We start from the raw sequence: 23,756 nt of genomic DNA on the forward strand, positions 1-23,756 counted from the left end.
ACCCAATTAGATCCAGTATCTTTCTACACCACCTAAAGGATCTTGTTCACCTGTGACTTTATTGGGACAGCAAAATGATTCATTGAAAGTGACTCTACCGACATTATTGGGACCTCTGATGGCAATTTATTTCCATGACTGTGAGCATCAAACTAAACAAATGAATGTATTCTTTCATTGAAATGGTTTGAAGTGCCATTGTTAAATGATTATAAAAGTGACCTATGGGGGGGGGGGGGGAAAGTGACCTATGTTCTTTGGAAAAAAAGAGTAGAAGTGAAATGTTCAGGCTATTTTTGAACAACAAAAAAATATTGTGGAAGGGGACAATACAAGTTGGAATATAAAAGGAAATAAGTTTCTATAAGCAGGAAACTAATAGTCACTGGTCACACAATGTGTACAAAACACTGTTGTGACATTTTGCATGTATTATCTCATTTAGTTCTCCCAGTGGCCTCTATTAGTCAAGCACTATTTTCCATAGCATAGAGGTGAGAAATCTGAAGCTCAGAGAGGTTATGTGCAAGTCAACAGAAATCCCATTAAAACTCAAGTCTCGCCACTACAAAGTACCATTTTGAAGATTTTAATATCAGACTTTACTAAACTTCTACTGACTGTGGTTACCATAAAATAGTTGACATCTAATCATGTGGTAATGGGTGTATCGGTATGTGTCTGTGTGTTTAAAACTGAAATGAAAGTTTCAGGAATTATGAATTCTCCAACTACATAAAATGTACTCTGATATTTTTAAATTATATTTCAGATTTTTTGAAAGGTCAACGGTGATCAACAAATCAGTTTAACAAATCATCAGCGGATTGTGATCTACAGTTTGAAAAATGTTGCTACAGGGAAACAAAGAACTTGAAGCAGGAAAATGAGATGAATGGGATGTTTTAGAATGGCTTGTGGTGGGAGTGAGCAAGGAGAATGAAGGCAATCATTTAGTTGGGTATTCAAATTGGCCAGATAATAAAGACCAGGATTATAGTTACAGTAAAGAAGAGAAAAGGATAAGAAAAAAAATTTGTGCAGAGACATCATTAGAATAACGAATGTATTTTCTCCTCTTGAGAGAGGAATACCCAAGTGATGGGGAAAACATGGTAGATTAGATATGGCCACTGCATGCTGCCAACAGCCCAACATAGTGCTGTGGTTGCTCAAGTGGAATGCCCAGGGGCAAGGGAAAAAACACCCTTGTCTGGTCTGTGCCACTGGTATTCGGGGTCCATTATTAACTTTATTTGCTCATTTAAAGATATAATAAATGTCTCCTCTGTGCCATGAACGATGCAAAACGTGGGGACACAATGATGAAAAGATTAGACATGGTTACTGTTCTTACAGTTTAGGAGATATATATTGAAAAAGTAACTAAAAATGTGACAGATGTTATTAAAGGACACCACAGAGACCTAAGCCAGTGGTGGTAGGCATGAGAAGCCTTATTTTTATAATTCTATGGTCTTGTGGGAACAACGGCCTTGTAAAAAGGATACTTTAAAATATTGTATTATTACAATAAGAGATTAACAATTTGGGCAATAAAGATATACATGATGTATTGTGGGACCTGTTGCTATACACAGCAACCAAAGACAAGGCTCAAGTCCATAATGAGAACATTTTTTATAATATTAGCAAATTTGTTAATGTTTGTTAATTTATACATCCTCAGGAAGTGATACACTACAAACACCAATAGGTTTAAACTAAATAACTTTAGTTCATTCTATCAATAATTGCCAGTGGGTAATAAAGTGATTGGGGATTCCCAGGTAGCTCAGCTGATAAAGAATCCTCCCGCAATGCAGAATACCCTGGTTCGATTTTTGGGTCAGGAAGTTCCCCTGGAGATGAGATATGCTAGCTGCTCCAGTATTCTTGGACTTTACTGCTGGCTCAGACAGTAAAGAATCCGCCTGCAATGTGGAAGACCTGGGTTCGATCTTTGGGTTGGGAAGATCCCCTGGAGGAGGGCATGGCAATCCACTCCAGTACTCTTGCCTGGAGAATCTCATGGACAGAGCAGCCTGGTGGGCTACAGTCTATGGATGGAGTCACAAAGAGTCAGACACGACTGACTGACTAAGCACAGCACAATAAAATGATTATATTAGTATGTCAGAAGACTGTGTGACTTGCAATCATGAATTTCCTACTCTCGCACCCAGCCTGGTTCAATATTTACAAAAAATAGCACTCAAACTAAGGTCTTAAGTTAATAAATGATTTTCAAAAACAACAGAGTCACAAGCAGCCTTCTTCCTGATTAATGGCCTTAGTAGTTGCTCTTCTCTGTTTAAGGGAATATGCCAAACTTCACTGAGAGAAAGACAGACAGACAGACAGACAGAAAAATGCACCCAAAGCTCCTGCATATGGTCTCAAGTAGAATAGAGTTGCCTTGGAGAAGGAAATGGCAACCTACTCCAGCGTTCTTGCCTGGAGAATCCCAGGGACAGGGGAGCCTGGTGGGCTGCTGTCTATGGGGTCACACAGAGTCAGACATGACTGAAGTGACTTAGCAGCAGCAGCAGCAGCAGCAACAGCAGAATAGAGTTGCAGCCTCCCCTCCCTTCCTACCAACTGTCTACCACAAAATCCTGTTGAGCATTTAGAATAAATGTAATGTTCCAAGGGGGAATAACAGATCAACTGCCATGACACCACTATCGCTTAACTTATGGTCATTTCAAGTAGCTGAGATGATCTACATCAGCACCCAAGTCAGCTACAGCCATAATGAAATGCCTAATCTGCTCGCTCAAAGTACCCCAATTTCTCAATCAAATTTGACAGCTTTCAAGGACACAGTGTGGCCCTGAAATGGACCAGAATTCCAGGCAAGTGGACAGAGCGGTTAGGGCAAGCATGAAAGAGAAGCTTGCCCCGCAGGCCTATGTGTTTTGAGAGAAGACTCTGAATCCCATCCCTCGAATTCCTCAATCATGACTGGGGAATACAAGCGTACAAAACAGATTGGCCATTTTCAGAAGCTTTTAGCTTTCTTGGATTTCTAGATAATTCGAGAGAAAAACAGAGGGAGGGCAAGGAGGCAGAAGTCCACATATTGACCACTAGTCTTCGCATATCTTCCTGAGAGATATGCTGGGAAAGATACATGCTGGTGTTAGCCAGGGGTTTGATACAGAGTTGTGGTCAATTAGCAGAAAAAAACTGCTAGAGTTCACTTCCCACATTAAAATCAATAATGACAAAACAGTATAGTCAGATTTAAAAAGTAAACGAGCTGAGCTGAACATCACAGAGAAAGTGTATCCTCAGAGAATTAAGCTAAATGAGATTATTGAATAATTAAAAAAAAAATTCTAAAATATATGTAGACCACTGGTTCTCAACCCCAGATCCTCATTAGTATCACACCAAGGAAGCTTTCAAAATATACTGATTCTTGGACCTCAGCCCCAGGGATTCATATTTGACTTGTCTGGGCTGGTATTTCTATTAAACTCCCTGGTGATTCGAAGTGTAGCCAGGATGAAGAACCACTGATTTAATGTCATTATTATACTAATTAATCTCCATAGAAGAAAAATCTTCTTTCTAGTTTCAGCCAAAAAGTCTTCAGTTATTATTGTTTACAAATAAGTAGTGATGATGGTGATGAGGGAGAAGAGGAAAATCAAACTATTTTATTCTTATTTACCCAAATTAATGAGAACCTGCATAACAAAGATAAATCAAATCCATAGATAAGTCAGCATCTTTATTTGATCAAATAAACTGTTCTTCAAGTGGTATCATGGAGAATTCTTAGAATTGCCATGGGATGGCTATGAACCTGAGAGGCTGGCTAATTCAAACAGCCCCCAGATGGCTGGGAAAGGAGCTGATACTGAAGGCACCATGCTATCATGGGTGCCACATTTCATGTGCTCAATAAGACTGTCAAGCCAGCATTCTTAGCTTCATTTTCAAAGATGGGGAAATGGGCTCAGGATGATTAAGTAATTTGTGCAGACTCATAAAGCCAGGAAAAAGCAGAAAGAGGAATCAAATCAAGGTTTTCCAATGTGCAGAAATGTTTTCAACAGCATCTCAGATGGCCATGTGCACTCTTCTTAGGCACTTCCAGTGTCTATTACCTCACTGCTTAACAAAAAAAGTGCTCTCTGTTGAGCAGGCTGAATTTTTACTAAATTCATTCTTTTTTCTGTGTCACCACCTATTGCTCCATATATCCTGCTCATTAATCCTTGTTCTGCTTTCTAAAACAAGAAAAACAATGTAGTCCCTCTTTTATAGGAAAATTTCTTCAAATGTTTAAGTATAGGTATATGTCCCCTAGGAGAAGGCAATGGCAATCCACTCCAGTACTCATGCCTGGCAAATTCCGTAGACGGAGGAGCCTGGTAGGCTGCAGTCTATGGGGTCACTAAGAGTCGGACACAACTGAGCGACTTCACTTTCACTTTTCACTTTCATGCACTGGAGAAGGAAATGGCAACCTACTCCAGTGTTCTTGCCTGGAGAATCCCAGGGACGGGGGAGCCTAGTGGGCTGCCTTCTCTGGGGTCGCACAGAGTCAGACATGACTGAAGCGACTTAGCAGCAGCATATGTCCCCTCCAAGATCTCTTTTCTCCAAGCTACACATCCTCAACTCTTTGCAGTAGTTTTATGTGGTTCCAGAACCCTCACAGTTTTAACTCTTTGATGCTCTTGGGGATGTCAATATGTTTTTTAAATGTGGTACCCAGAGAAAAATGTGGTGACCCCCACATGGACCTGGCCATGGGACTCCCTTTGAAGACAAAAGGAGAATGGAGCAGAAGAGGATGAGACAGTTAGGTATCAATAGCATCACTGACCCAATGGACATGAATTTGAGCAAAATCCAGGATATAGTGGAGGACAGAGGAGCCTGGTGTGCTATAGTCCATGAGTCCGTGAGGTTGCAGAGTCAGACAGGATTTAGTGACTGAATAACAACAATGACATGGGACTTACTGGTTACCAGCATGGGCTCTGGTGGCACTGAACCCGACTTTCATTCTCATCCTCACCACTCTCAGCTGAGTGTCCTTAGACAAGTGCTGAAAGTTCCCTGGGTCTCTTTTCTTATGGGTAAAATGGAAATAATAATATTGAAAGGTCAGCATCAGAGTTTGCTGAGGAAACATCCATAAGCTTCCACTCGTACCAAGTACACTGTAAATGCTCAATTAATGATAGCTCACTTTTTTCTTCTTTTATCTTGATAGTATATACCTACTACTCAGACTATTATGGTGATACTTTTGGAAGCCATATAAAATCATGATCTCGTGTTAATGTCAGATAAAACCTCTAAGCATTCACTGACACAGAAGTCAGAATATGTCTTTTATAAGCTCTAATTGTACAATTTTCTTTAAAATCTAAATAAAAGACTGTACTTTTAATCTCTGTTCAATTTCATCTCTTTCATTCTGCTTTTAATTCCAGCTCAATTTTGTGCCACTCTGCAGTATTATTTTGAATGGTCATTCTATCAGTCTTGGTGTTACCCTTGTGTTTTTACAAATTTTATGACTTCCTTCTCTACACATCCCTGATTAAAAGCCAAAGATAGAGGAGGGTTAAGTTTCAAGCCCTCAGACATACCATCAGATACATCTCCAGGAATCATGTCACTCTGTTAATCAGTACAGTCTGTGTACTGTAGCTCAAGTAGCCATAAGTCTGTTTGACTATATCTCAAATGAGCCACATTTCTGGGTCCTGATCAAATAATAACCTAATTTTTGCCTTGTGAATAGTTTTTCTTTTTAATGCCAGCATTTCAACTTTAGTATTTTTACTTACTTTTCAAGTAAATACTTTCCATCATTAACTTGTTTCAAGGGGTTCTGCAATCTTTTCAATTCTTCCTATAAAAAAGAAAAAAAAAGTCTTATAAGTTGACTCCATGTACTTTTGGGTAATATTTCAGGAACATTGCTACCAAAATTGATATAATCACTGTTATGAAGTTCTGGACTTTGCAATGGGTGAGTGTTTCACATACAATTTTATCCTTGATCAGATTAAAATACAGTTCTTCCACTTACATCGTATGATATTTTTTTTAACCGCTAAAGATAATGCCTCCTGTTATTTTTCCAGAGTGGCAATATGTTCATACAGATCCACCCACATACCTCCCAAATTTACTCTTATCAACAGTATTATGTTTGCTGGTTGCTGGGCGAGGGGCTCTAAGGAAGGTGGAATGGGTTTGACCATTTAGCAAACACCATCTCTTGTCTCTTGGTAACTCTTGGTTACCTCAGCCCCAGTGCTCAGACACACACACACACACACACACACACACACACACACACACACACATGCAAACACATGCACACACTCCTTCCCTGAATTTCAGGCATCCAGTCTCAGTAATCCCATTCCCTCAGCCGCAGCGATTGCTTCAGGGATGAGACAGAAGTCAGCCCAGGTTCCTGGTGAGACTGCCTGTCTCCAGACTTGTTTTCAGTCACAGCAGGATTTAAGGAAGGCCCACAGAGAGCTACAGTTCATAGGGTCACAAAGAGCCGGACATGACTGAGGAGACTTAGCACGTAGGCATGCACAGAAGTCTGGACCTGGGAAGACCACAGTTCCTTGAGATCAACCTGCTTGTCTCATCACCACAAATGGCTGAAATGCCAAGAGGAAGCCCCAGTATGCACTAACCACTCATTCACCTCTGAAAGACCATCAAGACTAGTCCCAACATGTTTCCAACCCATCAGCCATCTGAGTCTCCTCAGTTACCCATTTTCTTTCTTTATTTTTAATTTTTTTTTGGTTGTTGTTTCTCTAGCTTCATTTTTTTTTTCTTTTTACTTTATTTTACTCTACAATGCTGTATTGGTTTTGCCATACATTGACATGAATCCACCATGGATGTACATGTGTTCCCAAATATGAACCCCCCTCCCACCTCCCTCCCCATAACATCTCTCTGGGTCATCCCCATGCACCAGCCCCAAGCATCCTGTATCCTGCATCGGACATAAATTGGCAATTCATTTCCTACATGATAGTATACACGTTTCAATGCCATTCTCCCGGATCATCTCACCCTCTCCCTCTCCCTCAGAGTCCAAAAGTCTGCTCTACACATCTGTGTCTCTTTTGCTGTCTTGCATACAGGGTCATCATTACCATCTTTCTAAATTCCATATGTATGTGTCAGTATACTGTATTGGTGTTTTTCTTTCTGGCTTACTTCATTCTGTATAATTGGCTCCAGTTTCATCCATCTCATTAGAACTGATTCAAATGTATTCTTTTTAATGGCTGAGTAATACTCCATTGTGTATATGTACCACAGCTTTCTTATCCATTCATCTGCTGATGGACATCTAGGTTGTTTCCAAGTCCTGGCTATTATAAACAGTGCTGCAATGAACATTGGGGTACATGTGTCTCTTTCTATTCTGGTTTCCTCAGTGTGTATGCCCAGCAGTGGGATTGCTGGGTCATAAGGCAGTTCTATTTGCAACTTTTTAAGGAATCTCCACACTGTTCTCCATAGTGGCTGTACTAGTTTGCATTCCCCCCAACAGTGTAAGAGGGTTCCCTTTTCTCCACACCCTCTCCAGCATTTATTGCTTGCAGACTTTTGGATTTCAGCCATTCTGACTGGTGTGAAGTGGTACCTCATTGTGGTTTTGATTTGCATTTCTCTAATAATGAGTGATGTTGAGCATCTTTTCATGTGTTTGTTAGCCATCCGTATGTCTTCTTTGGAGAAATGCCTATTTAGTTCTTTGGCCCATTTTTTGATTGGGTCATTTATTTTTCTGGAATTGAGCTGCAGGAGTTGCTTGTATATTTTTGAGATTAGTTGTTTGTCAGTTGCTTCATTTGCTATTATTTTCTCCCATTCAGAAGGCTGTCTTTTCACCTTGCTTATATTTTCCTTTGTTGTGCAGAAGCTTTTAATTTTAATTAGATCCCATTTGTTTATTTTTGCTTTTATTTCCAGAATTCTGGGGGGTGGATCATAGAGGATCCTGCTGTGATTTATGTTGGAGAGTGTTTTGCCTATGTTCTCCTCTAGGAGTTTTATAGTTTCTGGTCTTACGTTTAGATCTTTAATCCATTTTGAGTTTATTTTTGTGTATGGTGTTAGAAAGTGATCTAATTTCATTTTTTTACAAGTGGTTGACCAGTTTTCCCAGCATTACTTGTTAAAGAGATTGTCTTTACTCCATTGTATATTCTTACCTCCTTTGTCAAAGATAAGGTGTCCATATGTGTGTGGATTTATCTCTGGGCTTTCTATTTTGTTCCATTGATCTATATTTCTATCTTTGTGCCAGTACCATACTGTCTTGATGACTGTGGCTTTGTAGTAGAGCCTGAAGTCAGGCAAGTTGATTCCTCCAGTTCCATTCTTCTTTCTCAAGATTGCTTTGGCTATTTGAGGTTTTTTGTATTTCCATACAGATCTTGAAATTATTTGTTCTAGTTCTGTGAAAAATACCGCTGGTAGCTTGATAGGGATTGCACTGAATCTGTAGATTGCTTTTGTTCGTATACTCATTTTCACTATATTGATTCTTCCAATCCATGAACACGGTATATTTCTCCATCTATTAGTGTCCTCTTTGATTTCTTTCACCAGTGTTTTATAGTTTTCTATATATAGGTCTTTAGTTTCCTTAGGTAGATATATTCCTAAGTATTTTATTCTTTTCGTTGCAATGGTGAATGGAATTGTTTCCTTAATTTGTTTTTCTACTTTCTCCTTATTAGTGTATAGGAATGCAAGGGATTTCTGTGTGTTGATTTTATATCCTGCAACTTTACTATATTCACTGATTAGCTCTAGTAATTTTCTGGTGGAGTCTTCAGGGTTTTCTATGTAGAGGATCATGTCATCTGCAAACAGTGAGAGTTTTACTTCTTCTTTTCCAATTTGGATTCCTTTTATTTCTTTTTCTGCTCTGATTGCTGTGGCCAAAACTTCCAGAACTATGTTGAATAGTAGTGGTGAAAGTGGGCACCCTTGTCTTGTTCCTGACTTTAGGGGAAATGCTTTCAACTTTTCACCATTGAGGATAATGTTTGCTGTGTGTTTGTCATATATAGCTGTTATTATGTTGAGGTATGTTCCTTCTATTCCTGCTTTCTGGAGAGTTTCTATCATAAATGGATGTTGAATTTTGTCAAAGGCCTTCTCTGCATCTATTGAGATAATCATATGGCTTTTATTTTTCAATTTGTTAATGTGGTGAATTACCCATTTTCTTTAACTTCTTACCCTACTGTACAACCCCACATTTGACCCAGTCACCTAACTCTCCCCAGTCCCTCCAGTCTTTCCACTGAACCCTTTGCAACTCACAGTCCATCATCATTAAAATCCTCTATCTCCTCAGTTTCTTTGAACATTCCCTTAATTATCTAAACCTGGCTGATCCTGAGCACCCTGTCTCCTCTGCAGTCCTCTGTAGAGGTGGCCATCTCCTCCCCATGTGCTATATACAATACACTCTGGAGGAGGGATAGGGCCATTTTTGCTCCTCCCTGCTGTTCCCAGATCCTCTTCATCCTATAAAACCTCACTCTTCTGGAAACACACCAGCAGCCTGTCCAAGGGCTCTGGTCCTTCTCATCTATCTTCTCTCCTCAGGAGGTCTTATCCAGTCCTTAGCTTTAAATCTGTGCTTGCACCTGACCTCTCCTCTAAATGCCATCTGACACATCCACCTGCCTTCCTGGGAGTTCTGTGTGGCTGGCTGACAGGCATCTCCAGTTGAAACCAAAGTCTTGCTTTCACTGTCTAGACCCTCCCACCCAAACCTCCTGCTTCACCACTTCTTCCTCATTTTAACAAAAGACATCAATATTCACCTAGACATGCAGCAATATGACTCCTAAAACCTAGAAGTCAGCCTCTACTCCTTCCTTCCTCTCTCAATCCATGGTCAATCAATCAGCTAATTATGTGGGTCCCAAGTTCAAAATATATCCAGAAATTGACCACTACTCCTCAGTCTGGTCTAAGGCAACTGTGAGAATCTCCTATCTCCCTGCTTCCCAAGTTAGCCCTCTTCATTCACTTCTCCTTATATCAACCAGCACGACCATTGAGCATTTGGATTTGCTTTTTTAAGTGAGCAAAAAGCACACATCATAAGTGTACAGCACAACGAGTTTTGACAAATGCATACGTTGGTAGAATTACCACCCCAAATGAAATACAGAACATTTACTTCACTCCTGAAGGTTTCTTCGTGTCCCTGTTCAATCAATTCCCCTCTCCCAAAGGCACTCCTGTTCTGATTTTTATCACCATAAATTAATTTTTTAATTAATTTTTATTAGGGCATAGATGCTCACCATAGGTTACTTTTGTCTGTACTAGAATTTCACATATATTTGTCTATTCTTTTGTATCTGGCTTAATTCCCTCAGCATCATATTGATACATAGGCAGCTATATATGGTGAATGGCTATGAAGATGGAAATGACTAAAGGGTAGACAAAGAGAGACACAGCATCCTTTTCACTCTTACACATTTTATTTTCAAGGTAAAACTTACCCTTCAACCCTACAGACTCTGGTTTCTAGACTCTGGTTCCTAAGAGTAAGTCTCCACCTCTGCTCTCTCACTGTCAGTCACTCAGTTTTATCCAACTCATTGTGACCCCATGGAATGTAGCCTGACAGACTCCTCTGCCCACAAAATTGTCCAGGCAAAAATAATGGAGCGGGTTGCCATTTCCTACTCTGGGGGATCTTTCTGACTCAGGGATTGAAGCCATGGCTCCTGCAGCTCCTGCACTGGCAGGCAGATTCTTTATCCCTAGCACTACCTGGGAAGCCCCCTCTACTCTCTATTTTCTCCCAACCCTCCACTCCTCCCAACTAATCCTTCAGCAAATCCCACCCCACCTCCAGCGACCAGAGCAATAAATCCAGGTCATAGAAAAGGTCAGGCTTAAAGCCACTGTTATACAGAGAGGAAATAGGTTGGATAAGGATCCTTAGTTCTTGAAAACCAGAGGTGGATTTTTAGGCCCTGAACTTTTCCTTGTTTCCCACCTGTTTCAGGATTAGGAAAGAGACTGTGTTGTGGTGGTCCTGGCACTTTCTTCTCCTGCATGTGCCTGTGGGTTTCTTTTCTTTTTCCCTGGGCATCTGTGGGGCAGGAAGGAACAGGTTTCTGCACTTGGGGCCCGCCACTCTCTTTCCTTTGGTTTTTTCATTGCAGGGAGTTTTGGGGAGGGAGAAGGAAGGCTTTGGTGCAGCCCTTTATTCAATCTGACTGTCCACATTCTAGGAAATCATATTAAACATAAGGTCAACGACTAACAAGAGCTTTCTGAACAGCTGCTCTGCTGACAATTTGGAGGATTGATTTCATCATTTGGTCATTTAAGCTAACTATACAAAAACACTTCAGCTCAATTGGCCTGCAAGTTCCACACCGTATCCTTGTTTTCTGGGAGATGGACAAAGAAACTGGCTTATTCCATGGATCTTTGCTTGGAGTTTCACTCTGATAGTTTTCCATCGATTTACCATTAAAAACATATACGTGTTGGTCTTTCCCACCCCTGGTTTCTCTCACTAGTCTTTGTTGCCTCAGTCTCACATCCAAGCATGTTATTTCATATTAGAAACCAGCATGGCTCCCAGGTGCTTTCAGATGGATTCCAGGATCTCAGCCAGAGCTTGTTTGTCTTACCAGGGAGGGCCCTGCCTCATGCCCTCCCTCACCAAGTCTGGTCCTGTGAAACTTCACCCAACCCTGAACTCACATGCTCTCTTACACTGGGGGACACTGGGCCCCAACTCTTCTATTGGCCCACTCTCATTCTTCCTTCAGAAAGCACCCCCCCCCCCCACTTTCCCCTCCTCCATAGAGCATTCCCTAACTCAACAAGAGGATCCGGTACCTCACCCTGTCTCCTCAGCATCCTGTGGTGATGGTGATCCGTGGTTTAGCCTTACCTCGTTACCTGACCCCCCCCACCACTGGGTTTTCAAAATCAGGGGTGGTGATTTATTCACCTTGAGGTTCCTACTCCCCAAATGATGCATTTAGGTTGTGCCTACTGAATATATGCTGAATAAATGAATTGAGCTGAATGAGATGAAAAGAAACCTTAGTGGCTTAATGTTCCCTCCAAATCTCAAGATGTTCCATGTCCTCCGGTGATTTTTCCCTGCCTCTCCACCTCTTTTGTTTGTTTGTTTTTTAATCGTTCTTTAGCTTTCTTTTTTATTTAACATCATACCTTTTCCAGCTTTACTTGGGCATACCTGAGAGTTACAAATTGTATATATTTAAGGTACATACTTGATATATGTATACATTGTACAATAATGATCACAATGAAGCTAATTAACATATCTATCACCTCCTATCCCTGCCAATTTCTTTCTTTTTTCTTTTTTTTTTTTTTTTGGTGGTGGTGAGCATACCTAAGATCTGCCTTATTAGCACCTTTCAGATTTACACTGAAGTATTGTTAAGTACAGTACACTGCTGTGCATTAGATCTTCAGAGTCTGCTTGTCTTGCATACCTGCACATGGGACCTTGACCAGCATCTTCCCATTTACACACTTACTCATCATCTCCATTCTCTTCTATGCTCTCGGAGGCTCAAAATTAGACTTTATCGTGCAGGTCCCTTGGTTCTGTGGCTTTGAATAGGCTTTGAGCAGTGGGAGGCACTGGCAGCAGATCAGAAGAGAACAGAAGAGAGAAGCTGGAGTATTTCTCCTCTGTGCTTCCTTCTTTTACTGCCTTCCATACAGGCTCGAGTCACTGCAGGCCATAGCGCCTATGGGGTCGTGGCCTCTCTCACACGGTCATTCTTGTCACATTCCCATAACTGCTCCATTTTCTTGTCCCTCCAAAACATTTCTTTCCCTCTCTTCCCTCCTTCTCCTTCCTTCTTCTGGCCCTTCCAGCTGTTGATAGCCCCAGATGCTTCACCATTCTCTGTGGTTCTCCCTACATCCTGCCCAAATCTATAGTCACTCAATTCAGCTCTTCAAATCATCCTTCTAAGTGAGTCATCTGCCGTCCCCCTGGACTCTGGCTCACATGTCTCAAGGATACTAAGATTACTTTTGTTTGTCCTATCTATGCAATTCTTTTCCCATTAATATAATCCAACAAATTAAATTAACATTAATTAATCACATTCATTAACATAAGAACATGTCTGTTTGATGGCTGATCTCTATTAGAGAAGTTGTCCTAACTCAAGGGCCCAGCTCAATTTTATGACTCAGTTTGACTCACCAGATCAGGGGACAATTTCTGCCATGCTCAATTTAATTTCTGTCTTTTTGACATTTGGGCTAAGCCCCTCAACAAAGTGCAAGTTGAGCTATTCAAGTACAACCTGGACATAGAGCATTCCATATTCCTTAATATCATTTCTCCAAATGAAAGCTGTGTTATAAGGGGCTGTGAGATGTAGGCTGCCCTAAGGGAGAATAGTAGACTGACTACTTGCCAAACAAAGCCCATGCTTCCCTCTGTCATCAGAGTCCTTCTGAAGTCGCTTTGGTGTGGAATGCTAGACTGGATGATGGATTCTGGATTTTGTTCTTTTGTGTCTGGCTTCCCCCTCCCACCTTAATCCTGTAGGTTTTCTCCTGTCACAATCAGGAAAATACAGCAAAGAGGTTAGATAAATGCATCTCTGTGGCCACTTGGTCAGCCCCTTAACCTGACCAATAATAAACACTCTACTTGTTTTTTCCTGTCTCTGCCACTTTCACTGTCTAAACAAGCGGGGGATGTTCTTTGGACAAGTTTAAAATCAGAAATTCACTCAAAATTGCTTTCTCTCTAAAGTGCACTTGTGTCTAAGCAGCAACCTTTTAACTTTTCTGAATTATGCCCTTGCCATTTTATTCTCAGCATATCCCAGAGCATTTAAGGTAACTTAAAACCCATAGCAACAATCTACAATTTACTTCATTGTGTAGCTATGGGTGACAAAACCAATACCACTTTCATTCATCACTTTTGAGTTGGGAATAATTTCATATTAACCTAAGGGTAGCTATTTAACAAAAGTTAAATGCCAAAATTACTTTTGACTATTCAATCATTCAATTAAACACCACCAGGCTTCCTCAATCCCCTCCACCACCCGCCCATTGCCCTTTTTTTTAATGGAAGTGTAATAAGGGCACTAAAAAAGGGGTTACTAATGTTTGCATAATTTGGAAAAGTAGAAGACATAAAATCTATACTAATTTTAGCTCTGCATCATTAAACATGAAATATTGATTATTACTCTTTGCCACAGGATTTATGAAGCTAGTAGCTAGGCTGCTGTGTCCACATAGAGTGAGTCTGATGCTCTGCCCTCGGACCTCAGTGGCTGTAAATGATGCTCCTTGGTGACAGCTGGGAGGCTGGCATTCTGATCCACAGCCTTAAGAGATACATTTCCCAGATTAGACCAGGAATGACCCAGCTGCACAGCCCAACTTCAGAAAATTAAATTGGAGGGAGTCCAAACCTCTGTTGAAATAACTGTGTGAATTACAATGCTTCCATGGGTCTTGTTATAATGTAAATGTGCTTTACAATTTACTGCACTTCCCTCCTACCCCTGCTGTGAATATGAGCATTAACAGTCATCTCATATATTTAAAGGCAAAAAGGCATCAAAAATAAAAATGCAAGATTCATGTTTTCTCCCTTTGGAAAGCAGAGGCTAAACTCCTTTCTTTTTTTCTTTGGCTTTTTTTTTTTTTTTTTTTTGCAAAAAGCACATACATTTTGTTTATGTATTATGCATTAATGTTTTTTATGGCTGACAGACCTGTAAATTTTACACGGGGAAGTTACCTTGCAGCTGAATGTGAATTTCTTTGGGAGGAAAAAAAAATGGCTAATAGGACATCAACAGCTCATTTAAAAGATTCATTCAGGTAAGCTATAGGCACATGAAGCATATATGAGGTAGCAGACTTCGAAAGAGATTTGACTTGCCTGTTTCTAGCACTTTAAGAACATTCTGAATGTCCAGTGAGACACATCGGGGGCTGTGGTTTTATGGTGACAATCACTTAGTGAGGTGATCCTGGTTTCACTATGCAAGGTCTCAGTAACATGATTATTCATCACCTCATACATAGTGAAACCTACAGACTTAAGAACATACAGTATGATGCTAGGCATCATTGTGATAGCTCATTCTTTAATCTAGTTTGACCAATCAGGCTCTCATCATAGGCATTAGGACATAAAAGCCTTCAACTGCCAATGCTGAGCATGCCAAACACCTGAGCTCATTTGAATAGATGCCAAAGAGAAACATCTTAAGTAAAAATCCAGTTATAACTATTTCAGTCATTGGTCACCTTGAATCTGATATGATATCAGCTCCTAAGATTCTCCTGGAGTGATGGATGGGAGGGTACACCTATAACCAGATCACCGAAGTCAACCCTATGCCCTAATCTGAACAAGCATCTACAACTCCATCCACTTTCACTATTCGGCACCAGTGGATCCAGGATTGTCAGACAGGGTAGCCAGCCCAAAGTCATGTGGAAAAGCATCCTCTAGGCTTAAATGTCCCCCGTGTCCTTTTCCTAAGATTGTGCATGATGTTCTCAAGGACATTTGCTAGCTTTTAGAATCACTGACATTCTAAAGTTACTGTTAAGGAATGAAGCCCCAGCACATTACAAAGAGTCTAACCACTTCGACTAAATCTAGGATATGAGGAATTAAAACACTATTAGTAGTAATCTTAAATTGGTTACTCTACTCAACCACTCCGGGCTTCCTGGATGGCTCCTGCAATGCAGGAGACACAGGAGATGCAGGTTTGTATTCCAACTTGGGAAGATCGCCTGGAATAGGAAATGGAAACACACTCTTGTATTCTTGCCTGGAAAATCCCATGGAGAGAGGAGCCTAGAGGGCTACAGCCCATAGGGTTGCAAGAGATGGACACGACTGACCATGCACATTCCTGTTCACTCTACTCAAAGTTAGTTCAGCTTAATTTCAGCAGGACAACCATGAAGACTCAACTGAGGCTGAAATACTAAGTTACAATCACTCAGTCAGTTCAGTTGCTCAGTTGTGTCCGACTCTTTGCAACCCCATGAATCGCAGCATGCCAGGCCTCGCTCATCACCAACTCCCGGAGTTCACCTAAAGTCATGGTGCATCGAGTCGGTGATGCCATCCAGCCATCTCATCCTCTGTTGTCCCCTTTTCTTCCTGCCACCAATCCCTCCCAGCATCAGGGTCTTTTCCAATGAGTCAACTCTTCGCGTGAGGTGGCCAAAGTATTGGAGTTTCAGCCTCAGCATCAGTCCTTCCAATGAATACCCAGGACTGGTCTCCTTTAGGATGGACTGATTGGATCTCCTTGCAATCCAAGGGACTCTCAAGAGTCTTCTCCAGTACCACGGTTCAAAAGCATCAATTCTTCAGTGCTCAGACTTCTTAACAGTCCAACTCTCACATCCATACATGACCACTGGAAAAACCATAGCCTTGACTAAATAGACCTTTGTTGGCAAAATAATGTCTCTGCTTTTGAATATGCTATCTAGGTTGGTCACAACTTTCCTTCCAAGGAGTAAGCATAGATATTTTTGCATTTTATATATTTATGCATTTTGAGGGGAAAAAATCTAGATACCATGATTCAAGCAGAAAATTCTAATACACATAAGCACACAAGCCAGCAAATAAACCCCTCTGAGAATGCAGACAGAACAGCAAAGGTGGATGAGTGAATCTGCCCACACCAAGTCCAGGTTTCCTGTGCCAAAGGTCAAAAGAAAGTGCAGGTAATCAGAACAACATGTGACTCCTGAAGCAAAGGTTCTGGAATGCATTTCACTGTAGTGCAGCAAATGCTGTCCAGATTAGATTTTTGGCTTAGTCCAATCAGAAAATAAGTTTGGGTTTCTTGGGTACTCATCAAGTGATACTGAAGGAAAGCAGCCCAAGTGCCTGCTGGGAAGAGCTCTTCTAATACGCCTGCAGCACCTCAGACCTGTTCACCACTCCCTCTGTTCTCTCCACTCCCAGTGGATACAGGATCTTTCCTGACTCTCACCAGGAACGGGTTGCACTGGCTTGCCTAAACGCTTTTTTTTAAAGTACATTTCTAATAATTTAACACTCCTGCTCATAAACCCTACTGCCAGCCTAAACAAAAATCATCTTCAGGATTAAAAATAACTGTTAATTTCATAACCCCAGCATCGCTCCTTCGATTCCTTCTGAAATCCTTTCAAGTTCATTGCAAATACCATTTTGTATATTTTAATATTTCCTTCCACAGCTAATTGCATGTCATTTCTTTGAACTACTGTTATTACCACTAACATTTATTGAATTTTACCAGGTGCCAAGCATTTTGCATAAATTATCTTTTGAAAATTATGACTTCAGCCCCATAAAAATAGCAAAAGATGTGGTTATTATTCCCATTACCTGGATAAGAAAACAGACTCTGAGAGATTAAGTAACTCGACCAAGGTCTTACAGGAGAAATGGTGTGTTAACCCAAGCAGTCTGATTTCAGATTCTTTCCTTTTCACTCTTTCCTGATGAATGACATGGACAGTGTGAGCAGCAGCGATCTCTCACCAGTGGTGCTTGTAAAGCAGAAGTCATACAGGTTGCAAAGTACTCAGACTTCTTACTTGAGTCAGACATGTCATCTACCCACTGTGTGAACTTAGACAGCTGACTCACACCTCTCACCTCACTTCCGTCATTTGTAAAATGATGACAAACTCTAGTACAAAGTGTTTTGTGATGAGCAACTAAAATGACATATTTTAAAGTGTTTTGTGTACAATAAAGTGCTGGCCACTCATAAAGAAATTCCTTAAGTGCCTGTGTTCCTAAGGGCAGCAATGACATCTCTCTTGTCATTCCTGTGGTGCCATCTCTCTCAGTTCTAGTTGTGAGCTCTTGGCCTGGGTGTCCCCTCAGTTTCATCATCTTCAAAATGAGGACACTAATTGTACCAAATTCCAAGGATTTCTGTGAGGCGTGATGATTCAAAATTCATGTAAGTCATTCAGCCTTGCACTAGGCACAGAGTGGGTGCTCAGTATGTTTGTTATTTACATCGTTTTTATTAGTATACTTCTGTAGCCCCTTCAAACATGGGTCTATACCTTGACACCTTCCCCTGCTGCTGCTGCTGCTGCTGCCGCTAAGTTGCTTCAGTCATGTGCGACTCTGTGCGATCCCACAGACGGCAGCCCACTGGGCTCTGCCATCCCTGGGATTCTCCAGGCAAGAACACTGGAGTGGGTTGCCATTTCCTTCTCCAATGCATGAAAGTGAAAAGTGAAAGTGAAGTCGCTCAGTCGAGTCTGACTCTTAGTGACCCCATGGATTGCAGCCTACCAGGCTCCTCCATCCATGGGAGTTTCCAGGCAAGAGTGCTGGAGTGGGATGCCATTGCCTTCTCCGACACCTTCCCCTGGCCCGCTCTAAACCCATTGCCCATTAGTCACCCTATTCTGCCAAACAGAATTGCTAACTGTGTCTAGAGCACACCTTCTCTGTTTCCACTGTCCCTGGTTGAGGATTTATCAGCTGCCAGATGGAACAGCCTAAATGCTAACCTCATCCTTGGGTCAGTCCCCTGTTTGAAACCTTTCTTGCCTCCCTTCACCTATAGGAAGAGCTTAAGCCACTGGGCCTAGAAGGACCGCATACGAGATTCTGTGTGACCTGCCCCATCTGTCCCTCCAACTCCTTTCCCTGATCATCTCACCTCCCTATCCCACTTAATCCTCTTAGAACATCAACAAGTCATTAAAACTCAAATGGAAGATCAAGTGCTCAAAAACTTAAAAAGAGTCAGTCCACACATGAGTTGAAATAAAACAATGATAAAGATATTTTTAAAAGCAGAAGCAAAAGGGTAATAATGCATTATAGTATATATTTTATCATCAAATACTACAACATCACCTCAATTATCTGGAGTGTGGGCTCTTGGAAAACACCATACTACACTGGAACATGTCTCCTGGTCCTCTGAATTCCTCACACAGTCCCTAAACCCACCCATATTACCTGTGAAGTCTTCATTTAGAGTTTTCTTTAGAAAACAATTCTTGTAAATCAACTGTCCTGTTAGACATTTTTTAAAAGAAAACAATTCTTCAGCAAATCTAATGTGTTTCCTAACTTCCAGCAAATTAAAAAATTCAAAAAAATGAGATTATCAGAAGTTGCGAGCTGAGATGTTCTCAGACTAAATGTGGGAGGAAGAAACAGAAAAACTAGAAAGTGGATCCTGATCTATATTTTCACTGAACACATAATGGAAAATTCTTACTGCCTGAAATGCTGCCTTTTCTTGAAAACTTCCTGCAAGTTCTCCCCTTTTGAAGTAATTTTAATTTCCTGAAACCTTGTATTTGTTTACACTGGGTATAGCCCTTATGTGGCTCATATAATTTGTATTTTATTTTCCTTAATATTACCTAAATGTTTAAGAGTAAAAAATTTTTTTCATTAAGTGTAAGTATCTTTCAAGCTTGCAAACCCTACTTCTGAATCTGGCAAACTAAGGTGTGCCAGCAACAGGCCAGGGGAACTAGGAACCCGAGATTAGGACACAATTTCCCAGGGCATCAGTTTATCCCAAGGATAACAAATGCAAGGTTTTAAAATGAAGTTTAAGGTTTACATCAATTTTTAAAATAAAAACAGAAGGCCTAAAATAAGGTTTAGGTTTCCTTATGGCAACTTCTTCTCATAACCCCAAATAATAATATGTGCTCAGTTGCTAATTCATATCTAACTCTTTGCGACCCCATGGACTGTAGCCCATCAGGCTCCTCTGTTCATGGGATTTCCCAGGCAAGAATACTGAAGTGGGTTATATACATGTTCACTATCTTATGCTTTTGATATTTCTGTCTGAGAATTCGATAAGCACTACCCTAGTCAGGGCTATGGTTTTTCCAGTGGTCATGTATGGATGTGAGAGTTGGACTGTGAAAAAAGCTGAGCACCAAAGAACTGATGCTTTTGAACTGTGGTGTTGGAGAAGACTCTTGAGAGTCCCTGGACTGCAAGGAGATCCAACCAGTCCATTCTGAAGGAGATCAGCTCTGGATTTCTTTGGAAGGAATGATGCTAAAGCTGAGACTCCAGTACTTTGGCCACCTCATGTGAAGAGTTGACTCATTGGAAAAGACTCTGATGCTGGCAGGGATTGGGGGCGGGAGGAGAAGGGGACGACCGAGGATGAGATGGCTGGATGGCATCACTGACTCGATGGATGTGAGTCTAAGTGAACTCTGGGAGTTGGTGATGGACAGGGAGGCCTGATGTGCTGCGATTCATGGGGTTGCAAAGAGTTGGACATGACTGAATGACTGAACTGAACTGACCCTAGTCAGGAAAGAAAGTGACTCTCATGTATTTTTAAAACTAAGATTGCTGAGCAGTGTGCAATAGTATGATTTCTATCAACAATGAATTAAAAAAAGAAACATTTTGTACCTGTAAGGATAACACTGTTCTTTTCATTGCCATAGGACTATATTTCTACAGAAAGGCTATTTCTAGTTCTCTCGTGGCACTTATTGGTTTTGAAGAGGGAAGTGGAATCCATGTATGTCTGTCCATATGAGATCAAATGAAGTAGACATCACTGTACTTATGGAAGGGAAAACTCACTCCTACAACTGATTGCCCATCAGATCCAGTGAATGCAGAGCTTTCTAAGCTTGGATTATGATCTCAAGGGTACATCAATATGATAAATTTAGCGCCCAGCATAATTCTGGGACTCAGCAATAAGTTGACTGCTAAGAGGGATATTTAATAAACAGTCATTAAATGAAGACAAAGACACTTAGTGGTGAATGGAGGCCACAACACAGAAAGTATGAAACTGAAAACAGATTGAGGAAGAACGTGAAGAAGAGGCTCCACAAGTCAGCAAGCTGTCCTTTCGTCATTTTTTCATGGTTTCACTCATGATTTAATGAAAATATAATCCTTCATGTCCGGCACTGTGCTAGGCATGAGGAAACAATGGAGCCCAGGGAAAAGACAAGCAGACACAGCCATCCACCTGCCCCTTGAAAGGTCCAAAAACAACCAGAGGAGGAAAGGTGAGTTTTAAGTAGCCAAGGAGTTGTCTTAAGATTGTTTTTACTCAAAAACTGGTTTAAATATTTTGACACTCAGAACACAATGCAGGTCAGTCAAATAAGGCGGACCCTTGTGTGTGTGACAAGAGAGTCTGAACGATGATATCCAAAGAGGGCCAAGAAAAGGAGGTGAGTGGGTCCATGTGCTCATGGTGGAGCACTTGCTCCTACCAGCTGACTAGAATGGTGTGTCTGCGTGCAGTGTGCAAAGGTGATGGAAATGGCGCCGTAGTTCTAGGCCGTGTATCAGGGGCTCGTTCCATAAGCATGACATGTCTTCAGGGAGGCAGAGATGAGGCAGGCAGGCAGGCAAGAGAACAGAAGGCAGTGTGTCCGAATCTGGTTTGTCACACGATCAGCCATGACATCATCACAAACAAGAATGCCTAGTTAATCCTTGCACATTATAACCTATTAATAATTGAGTATCACGTACATCTAGTAACACCAAAGGCAGATCATACTGAATAATAATGCTTCCTTCTATAGACTACCCATTCTAAATTAAGTGTTAATTTTCTTGAGCAGAGAAACCCATGCTGAAGGGCAAATAAACAGGACATCACTTTTCAAAAACAAAAGAAATTCCCAATGAGATGACTTTATTCTGCTTATACATGAAAATTCCTCACTACATTTCATGATTTTAGTGATTGCCCAGATTGCTTCATAACAAGTAGCTGAACAACTTGATAAGAAGTAATTTATTCTGAACTGAGGTATGTTGGAATTGATGTTTCCTTCAACAGCTATAGCAGAATGTTCAGAAAGAACACCAATATCCCAAAGAGGATATTAAACTTCAGTTGATCTCTCTTTTATTAAAATTACTATTACATCTTTTAGGCATGCAATCTCTATGTACTCAAGATATAGTGACATTGTTATCTAAAAACCAAGAGGGAATACATGGGGGCAAAAATGAGTGGTTATCTAAAGGTGGAAGATGAAGAAGAAAAGAGAAGAGAGAATAAGAAATTACTGGAACAAAAAAAAAAGAGATAAATAAGAAGAAAATAAAAATAACTTATTGGAACACAATATGGAATGCCATCTGGATTACTAAACCCATGAGTGATATTAACTTTCCTGAGCAGCTCCCTGAAGCTCCCATCCCCAGCCTGGTGACTAGACTGCTCATCTCTTGTCTCTCTCTTCATGTTAAATTGCCTGACTGACTATCACTTAGCCCTCCCTATTCAAATGAAATAGTCACTCTCAATATCTGTAAAATCTTCAAATTGAGGATTTCATTCTGAATTCTCCAGTGATTTCATGCACACCTGCTCTGTAACTTCCATGTCCCCACCAATAACAGAAAGCTCTTCTGAAAATGCAATCCTTCTTTGACAAAAAATTTACACCCCATAGTTTTCAGGTAAATGTTTCTCCTTTGCTATATGAAAATCTGGCAGAATCTTCTCTGAAGAATGCTCTCAGTCACAATCTTCAAGAAAAACTTGATGCACACAATAGGCTCCATCCATCTAGCATCTGTTTAGAGTCCACTCTGGACCTGGTCATTCTCTGCCATCAAGCAGCTTTGAAGAGCTAAAGCAGGGAGACAGCCTTAGATGAATGAATCTACAATGTCACATTTAAAGGCCACTATAATACACCCCAGTATTTACCCAGATGCAAGGTGAGTGGGGCAGGCAAATGCATTCTGGGACACCTGCTTTAAGGAAAATAGTCATGCTTCCACCCCCACCCTGATCCTACACAGAAAATAATAAAGATTCTCACTCTGTTAGAAGGTCTTGAAAATATCAATGTAAGTGGTTATAAGCTTTAATAGGCCTTGGAATCCAATTAGCTGCAATTTTGTGGTGGCTTAATAATTTATGATAATTGCAAATTCATTAAGTTATAATTCACCACAGCCAAAACTATGGATTTCCTGATATCTTTAAAAACATGCATTCTCAAGGTGAAGCATGGTATTGTCTATGTTCATTGCTACCAAAATAATCTAATTTTAACCATTCAGAATGCATCTTATTTCTTAAACCTGGATCATTTGGAGGTTTTCCCTGTTAATGCAAAGACATAAACCTAAGACTGTTACACCAGCTCATTAAGCCTTCCGATTTCAGCAGCTGTCTAGTATTAGCTGAATGCAATCCACTGTGTGTGCTTAAATGGTCCCTGTTCACCTCTTCTTCTGCTCCACAAACAAAAGCACATCTAGAGAGGGTACATAAGTCTGACCATGCACACCACAGACACAACACTTGCACAAAAAAGGTAAAGTTGGTCAGTTATTATTATGCATATTCCTAGCACTATCTCCTAAGAAAGAGAACTTCACGAAACATGTCAGAAGCCCCTTCACATGTCCATTCTGATTACAACTCCCTCCTCACTCCCTCCAGAACCACTTCCACCACAACTTACACAGGAGCCACTTCCTCTCATTTTGCGATAGTTTTCTCATCCAGTTGCACAGACTTAACCACTATGGTCTAGCTTTGCCTATTTTTAAAACTTTTTGAGAAATAATTATAGATTCCCAGGGAATTACAAAAAATTTACAATGCGGTTTCATGCACCCTTCACTCTCCCTGCCTCCCACCAATATT

At 40.8% G+C, this 23,756-nt stretch overlaps 1 protein-coding gene across 1 annotated transcript in view; it reads right to left on the reverse strand.

The window, feature by feature from the left end:
- The window catches only part of IQCJ (IQ motif containing J), a 61,879-nt gene that overhangs the window by 19,515 nt on the left and 18,608 nt on the right, over positions 1-23,756 (reverse strand). The window contains 1 exon segment of the mRNA XM_052645443.1: positions 5,823-5,887. Within this exon segment, the coding sequence (XP_052501403.1) occupies positions 5,823-5,887 (65 nt within the window).

Source organism: Budorcas taxicolor, chromosome 1, assembly GCF_023091745.1.
Source record: "Budorcas taxicolor isolate Tak-1 chromosome 1, Takin1.1, whole genome shotgun sequence".
Taxonomy (NCBI): Eukaryota; Metazoa; Chordata; class Mammalia; order Artiodactyla; family Bovidae; genus Budorcas; species Budorcas taxicolor.